General features: G+C 47.4%; 2 protein-coding genes across 2 annotated transcripts in view; one reads left to right on the forward strand and one right to left on the reverse strand.

The window, feature by feature from the left end:
- Window positions 1–4,673: 4,673 nt before the first annotated feature.
- On the reverse strand, window positions 4,674–12,250 carry LOC106147219 (serine/arginine repetitive matrix protein 1-like). The gene is made up of 3 exons (XM_013507507.1): window positions 11,933–12,250; window positions 9,894–9,948; window positions 4,674–5,610 (listed from the first exon to the last, which is right to left on the reverse strand). The coding sequence occupies exons 1-3, from the start codon at window positions 11,967–11,969 to the stop codon at window positions 4,674–4,676; spliced, it is 1,029 nt and encodes a 342-aa protein (XP_013362961.1). The 5' UTR covers window positions 11,970–12,250.
- Window positions 4,729–15,748, forward strand: part of Cplx2 (complexin 2) — a 79,844-nt gene continuing 68,824 nt past the window's right edge. The window contains exon 1 of the mRNA XM_005376365.2: window positions 4,729–5,031. The gene's annotated coding sequence lies outside the window, so the exon portion shown is untranslated. The remainder of the gene's footprint in view (window positions 5,032–15,748) is intronic.

The raw sequence follows: 15,748 nt of genomic DNA on the forward strand, positions 1-15,748 counted from the left end.
GGTGCAAAATGGATGATGTTAGAAATTGTCTACCTAACTGCTCACTGTGTCATAGTCTTATAGTTTTTGAGATACTGTGTATTGAACTGATACTAGGGCTCACTCATATGAAAAGAGAGTAGAGAGGGCATCATTTTCCATGATTCAGCAAACATACAGTGAGCCACTTTGCCCAGTACTGTGGGTGCTATGATCTGAATGCACCCACCCAAACTCATGCATTAGAAACTCCACGCCCAGTGCAGCAGAGCTGAGAGTGGGCCACTGGAAAAGTGTCCAGGGCTCCACCTTTGCCTCTATGAAAAAGTGCTCTGTCCCTTCTGCTTTTCTGCCTTATGAAGACACAGTGCTTGTCCCCCTTTTCCCTCCATCTTTTGCCATGTGAAGACATAGAAAGAAGGCCGTTACTAGATGCCAGATCATTGATCTTGGATTTCCTGGCCTCCAGAACATGAGGGGAAAAGTTCTGTTCTTTTACAAAATACCTAATTTCAGGTATAATAGTAGCTCACAGCAGACTAAGACAGTAAGTTCAGAGATAAGCACAACGGTCGTGGTTCTCGCTCTCATGGAGATTATACCCTAGTGAAAGAAATACAAAATAAAAAAACAATAAATAGCAAAATGTTTCAAAAAGCATCAAATGTTATCGAAAATAAAACACCATACAGTGTAACTTGAGGTGAGAATTTATTTTGGAGGATGTGTGTAAGTCAACCTTCTCTATGAAGAAGCCATTTATATCAAGGATTTAATATTGAGAATAACCATCCTTGAAAGTAGCTATGACCCAGAGCCCAGAGGTGAGATATGTATTTAAGGGATGAAACGAAAATGAGGCTGTTGCAAAGCAAACATCACAGACACAGGCAGCGCTCTGTGAATTAGCTATGATCAGGGACCATGTGGACTTCCCAGAGGGGCAGAGAGACAGAAGGTGAATATTAGTTCCTGAGCCAAGATTCAGTTTCATTAGCATAGTGATCACCCTTAAAACACAGGGAAAACATGATGGCATATAATGTCATTGTCAGATAATGGAGACCATCAGGACCAGAATCCAGGAGCCAAAAGACATAAAGTGTATGCAACAGAGGAAGCCTTGGTTTGGCAGGATGTTGGCCACCTAGGTTTTAATATGCTTTTATGGGAGAGGGAAATAATTACAATTATTCGGCAATTATTTTAGAAAGCTGAATTCCAGCCTCCCCACGGCTCTCAGAGGTATTCACTTCTCTTCTAAGTGACGCTTCTCATGCCTTATCTTACTTGAATTATTGTAGCTGCCTGTAAACCAGACTCCTGGCATCTAGTCTTCCTCCTCAGCAAATGCTTACTGAACACCTTCACGGGTCCAGGTTTTCTGCTAGGTTTTAGGGGACAACAAGAATAAGCCTACAGGCATGGTGCCTTCTTGGAACTTCAGATCCACATCACACCAGAGTGATATTTCCAATGTCAATAGAGAGTATTTTTGTGAAGTGTAAAGGATTGATCCAACATTGTTACCATGGGGATAATCAAGGCGGTGATAGCAGCTATCTATGGCTCTCTGCTGCCTATGAAACAAAGACATGATAGCAAAGTCTAGATGATTTCCAGCCCAGTTTTGCATCCCCCACCCCCATATCAATCTTATACTCCATCACATCAAACCTCTGACAGTCCCTTTATCTTCATACTCTAAGGCCCTTGAATAATCTGCTTCTTCTATCAGAAACGCTGACTCCTTCTTGTCTACTTGTAAACCTCCATTTAATCCTTCAAGGTTCAATTTCAGCTCTGTAATTTCTCCCTGCAGGTAGTATGCATCCCTTCCTCACCTTGTCTGGCAGCGCTCTCTACATGACTGTTTCTCAGCAAGAGTGAAGATCTATCAGAATGACCTGAGAGTCATTTTAAAATCCTGAGTCCATCCCTGCTCACAAGAAATTCAGATTCAGAAGCTCATCATGGTTACAAGCCCAGGCTTTGAATCAAATAAACTCAGGTTAAATTCCAGCTCAGCCAGGGATGAGTTTCATGACCTTGGTCAAGCCTTCCACCTCCTCAGAGACTTGGTTTCTTCTGTAAAATGGGGATTGGAATAAGCAGGAATGACTAGTTGAGACAAAGTATACGAAATGTCTAATATAGTACGTAGCATTCAACAAGCTGAAGTTACTGTTGGAAAGAGTTTAATTTTATTCTAATTTTGATAGCCTACCCATTTCTCTCCCACCCTTTCCAACCTCTCTCCATGTTGAGACTCTTTCTTCAGCATTCCCCAGGTTGTCCGATAATTCATTGTTTGTGTCTCCTACTAATGTAAAATCCTAGATGCCACAAGCTATGTTTTAATTCTACATCCTCAGCGTGCATGGTAGTACCAGAAATAGTGTCACCACTTACACGCTGTTTGATCTTCATCATCAGTCTGCCTTTTGGGCCTCGATTGTTTTAGGTATAAAAGGGCAGAATAATACCTACCAAATAAGGTCGTTATAAACATCAAATGAGTTTGTGAATGTGAAATACTTCAAATGGTGTGAAGTGAGTTGTCGTTATGGTTTTTTCATACAGGATGAAGAGGGGCTCCTTTCCAGGCCTCTAACTCCATGGTCATGTGTCTGTGGCCTTCCATATTATGGTTTGGATGTATTACCCAAGATTAGTGTGCTGGTTAGATAAATCCCAATGGAATAGTGTAGGTAGGGGATGGTGGCCTTATGGGAGATGTTTAGGTTATGAGGATTCCATCCAAATGAATGAATGAATGAATGCCAATTATATATAAGACAGCTTGTGGCTAGAAGTCCCCCTGCCCTCCCTACCCCATCTTTCATTATGAGATAACACAGTAGGAAGGCCTTCTGTGCTGGACTTTCCAGCCACCTGAACCATGAGCCAATACATTACTGTTTGTGATAATTATACTGTGGTACTAGTATAGCAGCACAAATCAGTAAGACCCTCCACTTCCTCTCCTTCCCTATCCATATGTTCCTATTTCCTTAAATGTTCCAGTTAATTTATGCCTCATATGCAATTCCACAATAACCTGCACAACAATAGCTCAAGCTCTTGCAAAGAGAAAGATACTCTAAACAGTTCCACTTAGAATACTAACCAACGCTGGATTAGCAGTACAGGCATGATCCTTGCCCACGGTAGTTTCAGTTCTCACTGGGGGAAAACCAAAGGCAAATAAGTAGGTATATAAATACAGTTGGCACTGTGTGTCTGCTGGTTTCACGTTCTTAGCTTCAACCAGCTTTGTGTTAAAAATATTTGTGGAAAATTTGTATTTTTTGTATGTGTGTGTCTCCTACTAGTGTAAAATCCTAGATGCCACAAGCTATGTTTTAATTCTACATCTTCAGCGTGCATGGTAGTACCAGAAATAGTGTCACCATTATTAGAGTTTAGAGTATAAAAATGTTTTACCGAAAACATTTTCCTTGTCATTACTTCCTAAACAATACAGTATAACAACTATTTATATAGCCTTTACATTGTGTTAGGTATTACGAGCAATTCAGAGATGATTTAAAGTATATGGGAGGGTGTGGGTAGGCTGCACTCAAATACAATGCCATTTTACGTAAAGAACTTGTGCATCCTCTGATTTTGGTATCAGTGGGGAACCCTGGAAACAGTTCTCCACACTACTGAGGGATGACTGTAAAGTGATTTCAGACAGCAATGAGCACTAAAAGAATTAAGTTAATGCTACAGAGTAACAGGGAGAACGTGTTAGGTGGTCAGAGAAGGCCTCTTCGAGGAGGCGAAAGTGGAGCTAAAATCCAAATGGCAAAAAAGATTCAGCCATGTGAGTCAAGATGATGAAACTCTCAAACAGAAAAAAATAGCCACTAATTTTTTTTTTTTAATTCTAAAAGCAGCTTGTTACAAATGGAGGTCATCGTAGGGGGTGTTTCTGACTCAGTTATTGGTGATAAGCATGCTGCCCTGAGGGGCCTTGCAGACTGTGATAAAAATATATATATATATATAGAAATCAAATGAGCAATTGCACAAAGAAAAGTATGTTCCTTTGCGTCCTGCTTTGCATGTGTACATTCACTCAGCAGATATCATCTATTGTGTGTCCATCACCATATGAGGAGATGGAGATACAGAGAAAAATAAAATATGAAACCAGTTTTGACGAGCCCGGTAGCTGAGGATATATGCTTGTAGCTCGTTATGGCACACAGTATGATAGGAAATCTGGCAGATGGATGTGAAGGCTGGGAGAGCCTACAGATATTACTGCATGGGTCAGAAATTTTTCACTGAAAACAAAAGCATCTTAATTTGCAGATTAAGCGTAAGTAGTAAAGAGGGAAAAAAATTGCAGCCGAACAAAACAAACAACAGGTGCTAAGGTTCTGGGCTGAGCCTTTCAGAATGAGTGGTCCTCCGGCACGGTGAGACCACGGTAGGAAGGGGGTTCCGGTCTTGCTGGTGAAGCGCCTTACATATCGTACCTTTGGAAAGATCTCTGCAGGGTCATGGCTGAGGACAGACAGGAATGAGTTACAAGAGGCAGCTGGACCAGGGAGTGGAGTTTGAGACGGAGCAGGTAGCGTAAAATCTATATTTGTTTATTAGTCACAGAAAGGAAGAAAGAGGGAAAGAGAGTTCTAAGGCAGGATGCCCTAGTGACTGACCCCAAAAGTCCCCAAACTTCAAGGCAGAACTGTCTGTAGGGGAAACTCCCCATGTGTCCCTCTTGTTTTCACAGTCACCTCTGCTGCGCCCTCTCCCGTCCCGCTGCCAGCCCCCGCCTCTTTTCTCAGGAAGCTCGGGTCTCCCTGGGAGCGGGTCTGCCCTTGGAGGAGGCCTCTCGGCTCTGTGCCCTGCAGCTCGGCTGGTATTCGGGGCGGACAGCAAAGGGGCTCCGCGCCGTCCGCGTGCACATGTGCTAACCCAGGCAGGAGGGAGCGCCTCGGCGGAGGAGTCAAGGAAGAGGGGGAGGGAGAGGCGCGCCAGAACCTCGGTCCCGGGCGCCGTGTTCGGCCGCGGAGGAGCTGCAGCCTCCAACAGGTTCGTAGAACGCGCGCTCGCTCCCTGCTCTGAGCCGCCACCTCCTCGCTGGAGCGGGTTCGCTGGAGAGACCCCAGCCACAGGCCCCGCTCCGCCGAGCTCCCCGAGGCGGCTCCCTCCGGCCTCCCTCTCTCTCGGCAGCTCTCAGCGGCGCCGGCTCCTCCAGGGCGAGGCGGGGGCGCTGGGCGCCTGCTCCCTTCAGAACCAGCTCGGGGACAGCGCCCGCGCCCGGCGCGGTCCCCTCCCCGGGCCCGCCCTGCACAGGCGGACAGCGGCCGCCGGGCGGTCTCCTCTCCTCTCTCGGCTCCGGCTCCGCAGCGCGGCCGCCGAGGACCGTCCCTCGCCCCTGCGGGATGCTCTGCCCGCGTCAGCACCGCGGCGGCGGACAGCTCCCCCGCTCCCGGGTCCTGGGAGCGACACCAAAGCCGGGGGCCGGGGCCTCGGCTGTTCCTTGAGGGAGGGGTGGTTGCAGCGATCGGGGGATTTCGGCTTCTCCCAGAGTGGCGGCACGAGCGAGCTGGAGAGGGGGGCCTAGTCACAGCTGCGCGTCCCCGGCTTGGGTCTGCAGTTCGCCAAGGCCTGGAGGAGCAATGGCGGGTCTCAGCTGGGAGTCCGTTAAGAGGGTGGAAGGAGAGGCAGACAAAGAAGAGTCCCGGGCTCCGCTGGGGCGAGTTGGGCCTAGTCTGGGCTGGGAGGAAGGAGTACTCCGTCCGGTTTCCTCCGGGTCCCCCTCCCCCGCTCAGAGTCACGGACTTGGGAGAGACTAATCCAGATGCCCGCGGCTGGCAGCTGCAAGCACTGACTCTGGCTGTCCCCGGAACATCCCTAGAAAGTGTGAGGCTGAGTTTCCGTCGGGGGGAGGGGGCCGAGGAGCGGCGGGGAAGCCGCGGGAATGCACGGGGCAGCTACGCGCTCCCCTCCCTCTCGTCCAGGGTTCCAACCCCACCCCCGGAGAAATCCCAGTCCGCCGGGAAGGGAATGGGTAGGAGGCGACCCGGGTAGCACTTTGCAAACGCGGCTTAGCTCTAGGAGACCGCAATTAGCAAGAAAAGAGGTTGAGGGAGTCTGCGAAGCTGGGAGGTTCCCAAGCAGGGCAGCCAGCTCCGCGGCAGGAAACCAAGGGAGAAAGAGAAACCTTTTCTCTGAGAGCTGACGCTGGGAGGGCCCTCGGGTCACGTGATACTCCAGCTCACGGATATTCTCACCCGGAGATCGGGCCTAGGGGGCAGAGGTGATTCACCCAAGGTCACTCAGCTATTTGGTAGCCTAAAACTCTGGCTCCTTAACTCTTGGGGCTATTGTTTAATCTTCATGGAGAAGTCATAAAGTCTCAGAAACAAGGAGAGCAAAGTGGTTTCCATTCTGGGTCCCCAGTTCTGTCACTTACTAACACATGACCTTGTGCAAGTAGCCTCCTGAGACCATCTTCAGCTGTAAAGGGGGAATGAGAAGATTAATAGTACCCACTTGGGGTAAGGCTATAATGAAATAGCTATGAAATGAGCTTGGTGCCCCACTTGGCACATAGTAAATACTCAAAACGTGGTAGCTTTCATTAATGTTACCATTCCTTCTGCAGGCATGCACTGCAGACACATTATATGCCAAGCACCGGCTGTGCACTGGAGGGGTGGAAAAGTGTCCCACTGAAGCAAAAAAGAAAGCACAGAATTGCAATATTGTGTGATAAGTGTTGACGATAGCAAGCAAGACTGTGCAATTTCAGAGGCAGGAATGTTGACCTGTGGGGGGAAGAAGAGAAGGACCTCAGACAGATGGAGCTGTGTGTAAAGGCCTAGAGGTGTGAAATCACAGCCACCAGGTGATGTCACCATGCCAGAAGGTTCTCAGAATGGGGACTGTGAAATGACACTATAAAGACTGAAGCCAGCATTTGAAGGCCTTTTTATAATGAAATATTTCAGACACATTTTGAAAAATAGAAACAGTATAACAAAGCCCACGTCCTACTCATCCAGCTTCAGCAGCTGGCCCATCTTGTTTTGTCTCTACCTGCCCACTCTCGTCATGCACATCCACACCCTGGTGACCACACGTATGCACAATGACTTATTTTGAAGCAAACCCAAGGCACTGTATGGTCTAATGCCGTACATTAGGGCTTTTCACATCGATAACAACTTTTGCCGTTCAGATGCTCTACCACCTTGGGAGTCACTAACTCAGATCTTGCCCTTCCCTCCTCCACCATCTGTTCTGAACATTCCGGTCCTTGGTAGAAAATTTTGAGAGATAGGCCACATTGGTGATAAGCCACAGGCATTAGAAAAACCTCCCAGAAGACAAAACAAAAGAAAAGACAAAGGGAATATCAACTCCCAGAAGGTTTAGCTAAGCCAGAATTATTCCATTCCACTACCTATACGGGCGCTACAGGCCAGTGACTATTTGAAAAGCAGATCAAAAGACAAATTGAGCCCCAGAAGGAAAACATTTTCCTTTCAAAGTAATCTGAATCATGAACTCATACATGAAGAAGGCTTGCAGTTATGGCAGTCATTGGTGTGGAAATCATCAAGCTACATTTTTACAGATGAAAAAGACAAGGGTCAGGAATAGAGGGGAATTTACCCAAAGTTCCATAACACTGAGACCAAGGCCAAGATCTTTGAACGCATCATCTGCAGTTCTTTACAGCTCACATTTTGCCTAGCAGACTTGGCCTCAGAGTTCTTTGTTGCATCTACCACATGGGATGCTATTTCCTTCCCCCAGATCAAAGAGATGGCAGAAGGGGAAGCAGGGCAAGAAATGTCTTCTTTGTTCTCAAGAGGATGGCCACATATGACAGTTGACTTTGAGATCCCTGGACAAATTCCCTGCCATATACTTTCAAAGTTAATTAAAGGTAAGGGTAGTGGGCCCCTGCCTTCTGACCTGTCTACTGATCTCCTGGCTGACCCCATGGTCCTCATGAGCTAAAGACTCTGCAGCCAGACACCCATATCTCATTTCTGTAGATTTCTCTAGCCCTGTTTGCCTTAACCAGATTCATACGAAGACTTCTTTTTCCCACTTACCCCGAATTTGACCCCAGATGCTTCTGAGCTACAGCCTACATCTCCCTTAGAGTGTTAAATCAGTAGTGTCTGGCCCAGGTCCTGGCAGGACTCTGAGCTCTTATGCCTTTTTGGAGAAAAAAAGCCTCTCCAGTTATTGATTAAATGTGGCAACTGTGATGGGAATATGTACACAAGTCTGAGGTTGTAACTACACATATCAGTGTTTTCACTTTTCAGGGAAGCCTCTCTGCCTGCAGAATGAGGGAGATAGTAGTTCACAAGTCTCCCTAAGTCTCAGAAGGACAAATGAGAACACAGGCAAGGAGTTCTCAGCATCTCCAGCAAAGGAAACTCAGAAGAGAATGGCCAGTGAAATTGCTTTACTTCTGGTACTATCATGACAGGCAAGACAAAAGGGAGGTGATAAAAATAGCAATCTTCAGCTTGTGAAATTATCCCAGCTATTAGCCTGGGAAGAGACTGATTTAGATGCATTATATTACCTGGGCCTAGTTGAATTGCAATATATGGAGTCCCAAAGGGACTTGGTGAGTCTCAACTGTTCCTTCAAGACACTTATTCATTGAGTGACTGTTCTGTGGCAAGTACTCTTCCAGGTCCTGGTGACACTGCAGAACAAGACACCTCTGACACCTGCTCTCCTGAGGCTTACAGACTCACAGTAGACACCATCATTAATAACAATTAAAAAGTAAATATGGAAACATACAAACAGACAGACAGGCGAGAAAGTCCTTTCTGAAATGGTAACGTGGAACAGAGGTCTGAATAACAAGTCAGTGATGTAAGGGGTGAGGAAGAACAGTCTAGACAGAGGAACAAGCCCTGGCAGAGGCCCTAACACGAGAATGGACTGTTTAGGGAAATCCAGTGTGGATGGAGCACAGTGAGCAAGCAGGGGAGTGGCAGGAGATAAGGGGAAGGAGGGAGCAGGATTAGAGCATGCAGAGCCTTCTGGGCCGCGATCAAAATTTGGGATTTTAATCAAAATGTAATGGGTCATTGTTGAACACTTTTAAGCAAGACATAAAACTGGGCTTTGTTTTTTTAAACCACGCTTGTGGTTGTTGCATGGAAAATGGATGATATGAGATGCTGGGCTGAGTAGAGAGGAGGCAGGGAGGGTGAGACACAGCTTTCTCCGGCTTGAGGTAATCAGCGTTAAGTTAAGGGAAAAAATACATGAACAAGAACCACCACAGTCCATGAGGAGGGCTGCCTGGGATAGGGATATAAAAGTCATTGTGAGGACACGGAGCTGAGAAGTTATTCAGCCCCCAGGGTTGGGGGAGATCGGGGAAGCTTCACACGGGTGGGCAGTGGATGTTGAGTTACACCTGAAAAAGAGAGTGCACCAGGGTGGTTCACAGGCGGTTCAAGAGGCAACAAAGACAGCAGTGGAGGGCACAGTGCAAGAGCCAGGCTGCCTGGGTGCAAACCCCGGTCCTGCCATTGAGTAACTGAGTGGATTTAGGCAGGTTATTCACCTCTGTGTGCGTGGATGTCATCATGCTTAAAACAAGTGGTGAGATTCCAAATCCTTACTTCAAGCAGTTTCTATGAGGACTGAGCAAGTTAACACTGATGAAGCGCTCAGCCCTGGCACCTATGAACACTGCTCACTAAAAATAGGGTAAAGTAGGGGTGGGAGAGCAGGTGGCATCTGCTGAGTGTCACCTGGCGCCCAACTTGAGGGACTTTGAACCCCAGGTCAGAGATGCCCATCACCCTCCATAAGCAATGGGGGCTTTTAAGCAGGGAGGTTAGGAGTAGAGATTAAGATAAAAACCACAGGTCCAGAGCAGGAAGGGTGCTTACCCACAGCTGCAGAGCCAGGCAGAGCTCTCATCCATCTCCCCTACTGGTCTAATATCTGTAGGAGGACAAGAACAGTATGTATTTTGTTCCACCATTGCATCCTCAGTGTGAAAGAGAGTGCTCAGGACACTGTCAGTAAATATTTGTGGAATAAATACATTGCAGAGTCAGTGACCAAATAGGATGGAAAACAGCAGAAACCCTGAATCCTCTAGAAGGTCAAAGTATTTAGGACAGCAGAGCAGCCACTCGCAGGGAAATAGACCAAATATCTAGAGGTGTCATCTCGAGGGTCTCAAGCCCCTCCGAAGCACACATTCTCTTGAGACAAAAGACAGCCCTGCCCGCACTTCCCCTGCCACCCCCTCAATCTGCAGCAAGCATTGCTGACAGGGTTCAGAAGTTAATCTTGGTAAAGTGCCTGGAAGATGAAAACCATTCCCCAGACGTGCAGCGTGGTGATTGCCAATGCAGACAAAATGTAGCTCTACATTCACAAGAGGCAAGTCTTTGTGTTCCGCAAAAACCAGCCATTAGAATTCCTGTCTCTGACTCGTCAGGAAGCTGTGACAGGCAGGCAGGCAAGTAAGGTCTTGCAGTTCAAGCAGCAGATGGCAAGAGGAGCTCAGCCCCAGCTCTCCATGCTGAACGCCTACTCAAGCAGGCTCAGAGCCAAGCACTTCTCCATGGGAGAGAGCCCCAGGCCTGGAGCTTCCCAGGTCTGTGATTTGGGGCAAATCCTATCATTTCTCTTAGCTTCAAGTTCATCATCCATAAAATGGGGATGATATTACTGGGTCACACTGGTTCATTTTGTCCACTGACAGGATATGTGCAAACATGCCTCTGATTCTTTCAATAACCTTGTATGATGAGAGCTATCATCCCATTTTCCAAATGTGGAAATAGAAGCCCAGAGAATGGCTCACTGAGTCATTAGCACTGCCTGACTCCATGAAATGGGGTGATAACTGCTTTAGGAGCTGTAGAGACAGCAAAGAACGAGCTGGACAGGAGGAGATTGCTCAAATCCTAGTGAGAGGACAGAAAAAAATGTAAACATATAAAATAATTTCTCCAGATCCTATAAATGCTAGCAAGGAAATAAAATGAGGGTGAGCTGTCCAAAAAGGTTGAGGGTTGTTTTAGGATAGACCTTTAAAGTTGTTTAAGGTAAGACTTTAAGGAAGAGGTATTGAAGCTGACGTCTCAATGGGGAGAACAGGCTGGCTGCAGGCGAAGCATCCAGCCAGCAGAAACAGAAAGTTCAGATGTCCTGGGGCAGGGAAAAGCCACCCAAGGTTGCAGGATAGAAACATAGTAAGCAAGGGGGAGAGTGGTGGACAAAAAGGGCAGAGAGGCTGCAGGGGACAGGTCAGAAAAGGCCTTGAACGCTGTGTGAACTCTGTTTATGAGGTAGAGGGGTGGTATAATTCAAATTATGGTTAAGTCACTTCCCTTAATCATGCAGCCAGGAAGGTGTTTGATAGGGAGAAGCCCGTATCAGTGATCCCCTGAATTTTCCCTGAGGCCCCCAGTCCCCACTGCCATCTCCAGAGCAGGTCAGCCAAAGGGCAGGCCAAGGGATGCATCTGCAAGATGCACCTGCTGGGAACTAAACCCATCAGCCGCCGGCTGCGGTGGCCACTGCAGGGGCTCGCAGGCAGCATCCTAATGCCATGAGGCCGGAGTGGGAGGGAGAAGATAGAGGCAGCCGAGGTCAGCACGAGGCCAATGAGAGAGGCACCTGTCCCAGATCTGTCCACAGAGATACAAGCTGAAATCAGGGACCACACAGTGAGGAGGAGATGCAGGTCTGCCACCTCAGGCGCCGTGTGATGTCAAGGGGGCCTGCATGCAGCTTCGTCCCTGTGTGTTGTGGGGCCGGAGATAGTGGGCTCCATCTCTCAGGCCTCAAGTTCCGCATCTGTGAACCCAGGGCTAAAAAGTCAATTTCCTATGATTCAATACAATCATCTCAGGCATCCTTTCATGCCTGGCAACTCGAAGCATGGCTCACTAACCCCCATCATCATTACCTGAGCACATGTAAGAAATGTGAAGTCTCAGCTGCATCCCAAATCTGCTGTATCAGAATCTGCATCTTAACAAGACTTCCAGGCGATTGGAATGCATGTTAAATCCAAGGAAGCGGTTGATTCTTGGCACATAAGAGATGCTTGTTACGTGGTAGTGTTGCTTCCCTGCCCACTGAGCACTTAGTTAGATCTTGACTTCAGGCAAGAGAAAAATCTCAAGTTGGAAAGAAAAGGTCTTGAGATAGATCCTTCATTAAATTTTAAATTTAAATTCTGAAGCCAGGGAGTGTGACTGTGCTCTTTCTGCATTTCTCCAGATGGGGCCTCCATTTTGTTCATCTGTAAAATGGAAATAAAAATGACCAGGTAGCATCTCTGGTCATTGTGAAGATAAACTGAGATGATGTTAGGAAAACAGTCACCTGAATGCTTGGCACATACTAAGTGTTCAATAAACACTTGCTTTTTTGCAAGTTCAATAAACTGCTATTGGGAAGAGCCTGTGTGATTCAATGGGATAGATAACATTTGCATAGCACTTTGCTATTTATAAACTGTTTAGTTTATATCATTTTAATTGGCTGTCATAACCTTTTGAGTAAAACAGCATGAGATATATCCATTTTGCAGAGAAAAAGAAATCTGTCCTTGGGTGAAATGACTTGTCCAAGTTAGCCAGGATTTAAATCCCTGGAATCGAACACTGAAACCTGTGTCAGGAATGGAACATCCAATCTATAACCACGGAATGAGAACAGTGGTCAACTCTAGTAATGGTATTGTCTGACCTTCTCATATTAGAGAAGTAAAGCCGAGGGCTGTGTAGAGAAAGAGGCTTCTTCACAGTCACTCAGACAGAGCATCAGCCAGGAGGTCAGAGCCTGACTCCCATGGCTCCCAGAATCCTCCCAAGATCCGGACCCACCACTCTCATATGATTGGTCGGTACCCTGGGCAGGTATAGAGGTCAGGAAGCATTCCAGTTCCACCTTCCCTTCCAGCCCAATCAGGGGAGGAGAGTGCAGAGGCTCACGTTGCCAAGGTGAGAGCTGCATGGTTGCTAAGACACCGTTTGGAACCAGTCAGGTAGCTGCTAGGGCTGGAGCTGGAGCTGGAGCTGGAACTGGGGCTGGGGCTGGGGCAGGTACCTGCACAGTGATTTTCTTGGAAGCTGGGACAAGACCTCCAGTTCCCCAGGGTGGGTCAGGCAGTGAGAGAATTGTCTCCCACAGCCTTGCCCATGTCACTGCATCACCTTGTCCAGAGACCAAGTCCCCTCCTCCCTTAGATCCACATCTCACCAAGCACGTGTCCACTGTTCTACTCCTCCTACCTTTGCTCCCAGTAGATCCTGCGCTGGCACCCCTCCCTGCCCATTACCTAGCAAATTGCATTCTTATCCCCACACCCCTAATGCCCCTTAAGGGTTCTCTCTTGAAGCACAAAGCAGAGCCTAAGGATGGCTCCCCATCACCCTTAGCTCCTCTAAGATCCTCAGAAAAGGGCCAGACAGCCTGCCATCTCATCTTCCACCCCAGGGCTCTAGCCTAATCACATTGCTCCAAGTTCCCTGGGTAGACCATACTCCCTCCATGCCCTTGTGAATGCAGGTTCTTCTGCCTGGAGTACCCTTCCCACTCCACCGTCCACCTGGCCTAAGTGGCCTTCTCAGGAAATCCCTCTCAGTTGCTCCTGACTAAGTGAAGTACCTTGAAGTACCACCTGCCTTAGGGTGGGAGTCACACTGCATTCCACTGTCCCCGTTAGGCTGTGAATGTTTTACATTGTACTCTTAGAGTAAGACAGGAGACCTGCGCTCCAACTGTGCAAGATCAAGCCCTCACTGAGGCTCCTTTCCATACTCTCTGGGCAGGAATTATAACTTGGGCCTTTCCAGGGCAATGAGAGTGTTAGAGATAATGGTTATGAAGGGTCAGAAATATGGCAAGTTCACCAAAAGTGTCCCTCCCCACACAGGGAGGATAACTGCTGTGTGAAGGGGTAACATGAATGCCTCCCATTCAAATAAAGTCATAACCAACCCGAGAGTCACTCCTTTAGATTCCTATAAGCTACGTCATCCTGACATGCTCTCTGCCCAGAATTCGTCCATTTATGAAAGTTCCCTGAGCATCTACTATGTACCAGCAATACGTTAGCTGTTTGGAACTCAGCAATACTGGTAGGTTAACATTAAACATTTAATTGCAACACCTATTTTTCTTGTCTTGCTTTCTTAAAGGTCAGACAGCTGACCCTACACCAGGTGGCCCTGTCCAAGTGCAGGGAAGGTGCCATGTGCACTGAGATGCCCTTTCCCTGGGCAGACAGCGGGCTCCACCCCACAGACACACTCCCTCCTCAACTCCCCACTCCAGCTCATCAGAAAACAGTAACTCTGCCCTGTTTCCAATCCAGCTGTGAATTTTAAACTCAAATATTGTCAGCTCCCTAAGAGTAGGCATCATGCCTGCCCTTTTCACAGCTGTGTCACCCGCAGTCAGAATACGGCCTGGCACAGTCATTCACCCACTTAGTCACTCATTCATTCGCTCACTCACTCAACAGATAAGCTTACCAGGCTCTGCTAGGTGCCAGGCTCAGGGAACAGCCAGGCTTGCCTCGGGGACCTGCTGTTCTGGCAGTGGGGTAGGGGGCTGGCATTGTGTGAGTGGACTATAGTGTCATGGAGGAAGTTAAGCATGGTCACATGGCTGAGGCTGAGGGGTCACATGGCTGCTTTCCAAGGGGTCTCAGAGACTGACAATGGCATAAAGGCCTGGGGCCAGCTATCTGTGTTGGAATCCCTCTTTACCACATACTATCCCGATGGTCTGGGCAGGTGTTCATGCTTCTGAAACTGCAGTCCCCTCTTCTGGAAGTGAGCCAGTGAGGCAACAGTACCTGCTCCCCTGGACCACTGTGAGCAGGACTTGTTACTGAAAAGAAGAGGAAACAGTCAGGGAGGGATGTAACCAAATGCAGAGGGATCAGGAAGTCAGCACAGAGTGAAGGCCCTTTTGGTGGCCTTGACCTTATTGCTCGGCTAAGAGAGGCTCTGGCTGCAACAGAAAGGAACCAGGGTGGGAGAGCTACAATTGTGGGTTCAGATCCCGGTTCTGCACCTACGTCTGTGTGATCTTGATCAGCTGGTTTGGCCCATCTGTGCCCATCTTCTCACCTATAAAATGATGATGGAAATTCGATCTCACTAATTTCCTGTAAGTGAAAGCAAATCTACCAAACTTGTCCTGCAATGCAGTCAACAAATACTGGCCAGATGCCCACATTCTGTAGGCCCCACGTAAGATCTGCCTCTTAAAGAATGTTTGATGCCCCTAGAATAAAGCAAGGAAGATAATGTAAATTTGAGGGGCTACAGTGTAACATGTATCTTCTAGATACAATCTTATATAATAACATACAATAACAGTACACAACATACAATAACAGTAACATACAAATACAGTAACATACAAATACAGTACATACAGTAACATACATACAGTAACATACAAATACAGTAGCATACAATAACAGTAACAAATACAGTAACATACAATAGCAGTAACATACAATAACAGTAAACAACATTTTTATAGCACTTAGTGTAGGAGGTTGGTACTATTAAAAGACCCATTTTGTAGATGAGGAGACTGACGCTCCAAAAGATGGATTTCCCCAGAGCCAAACTGAAAATTAGATATAATTGGCAATAAAGCCTGCCCATTAACATTGCTCAGAAAACACATTTAAGTCCTAAAAACAGTGTGGCCAGTGGTCCAAGCCCATGAGCAAGATGAACAAAATGGAAAA

Source organism: Chinchilla lanigera, unplaced genomic scaffold, assembly GCF_000276665.1.
Source record: "Chinchilla lanigera isolate Chin_1 unplaced genomic scaffold, ChiLan1.0 scaffold00007, whole genome shotgun sequence".
NCBI lineage: Eukaryota > Metazoa > Chordata > Mammalia > Rodentia > Chinchillidae > Chinchilla > Chinchilla lanigera.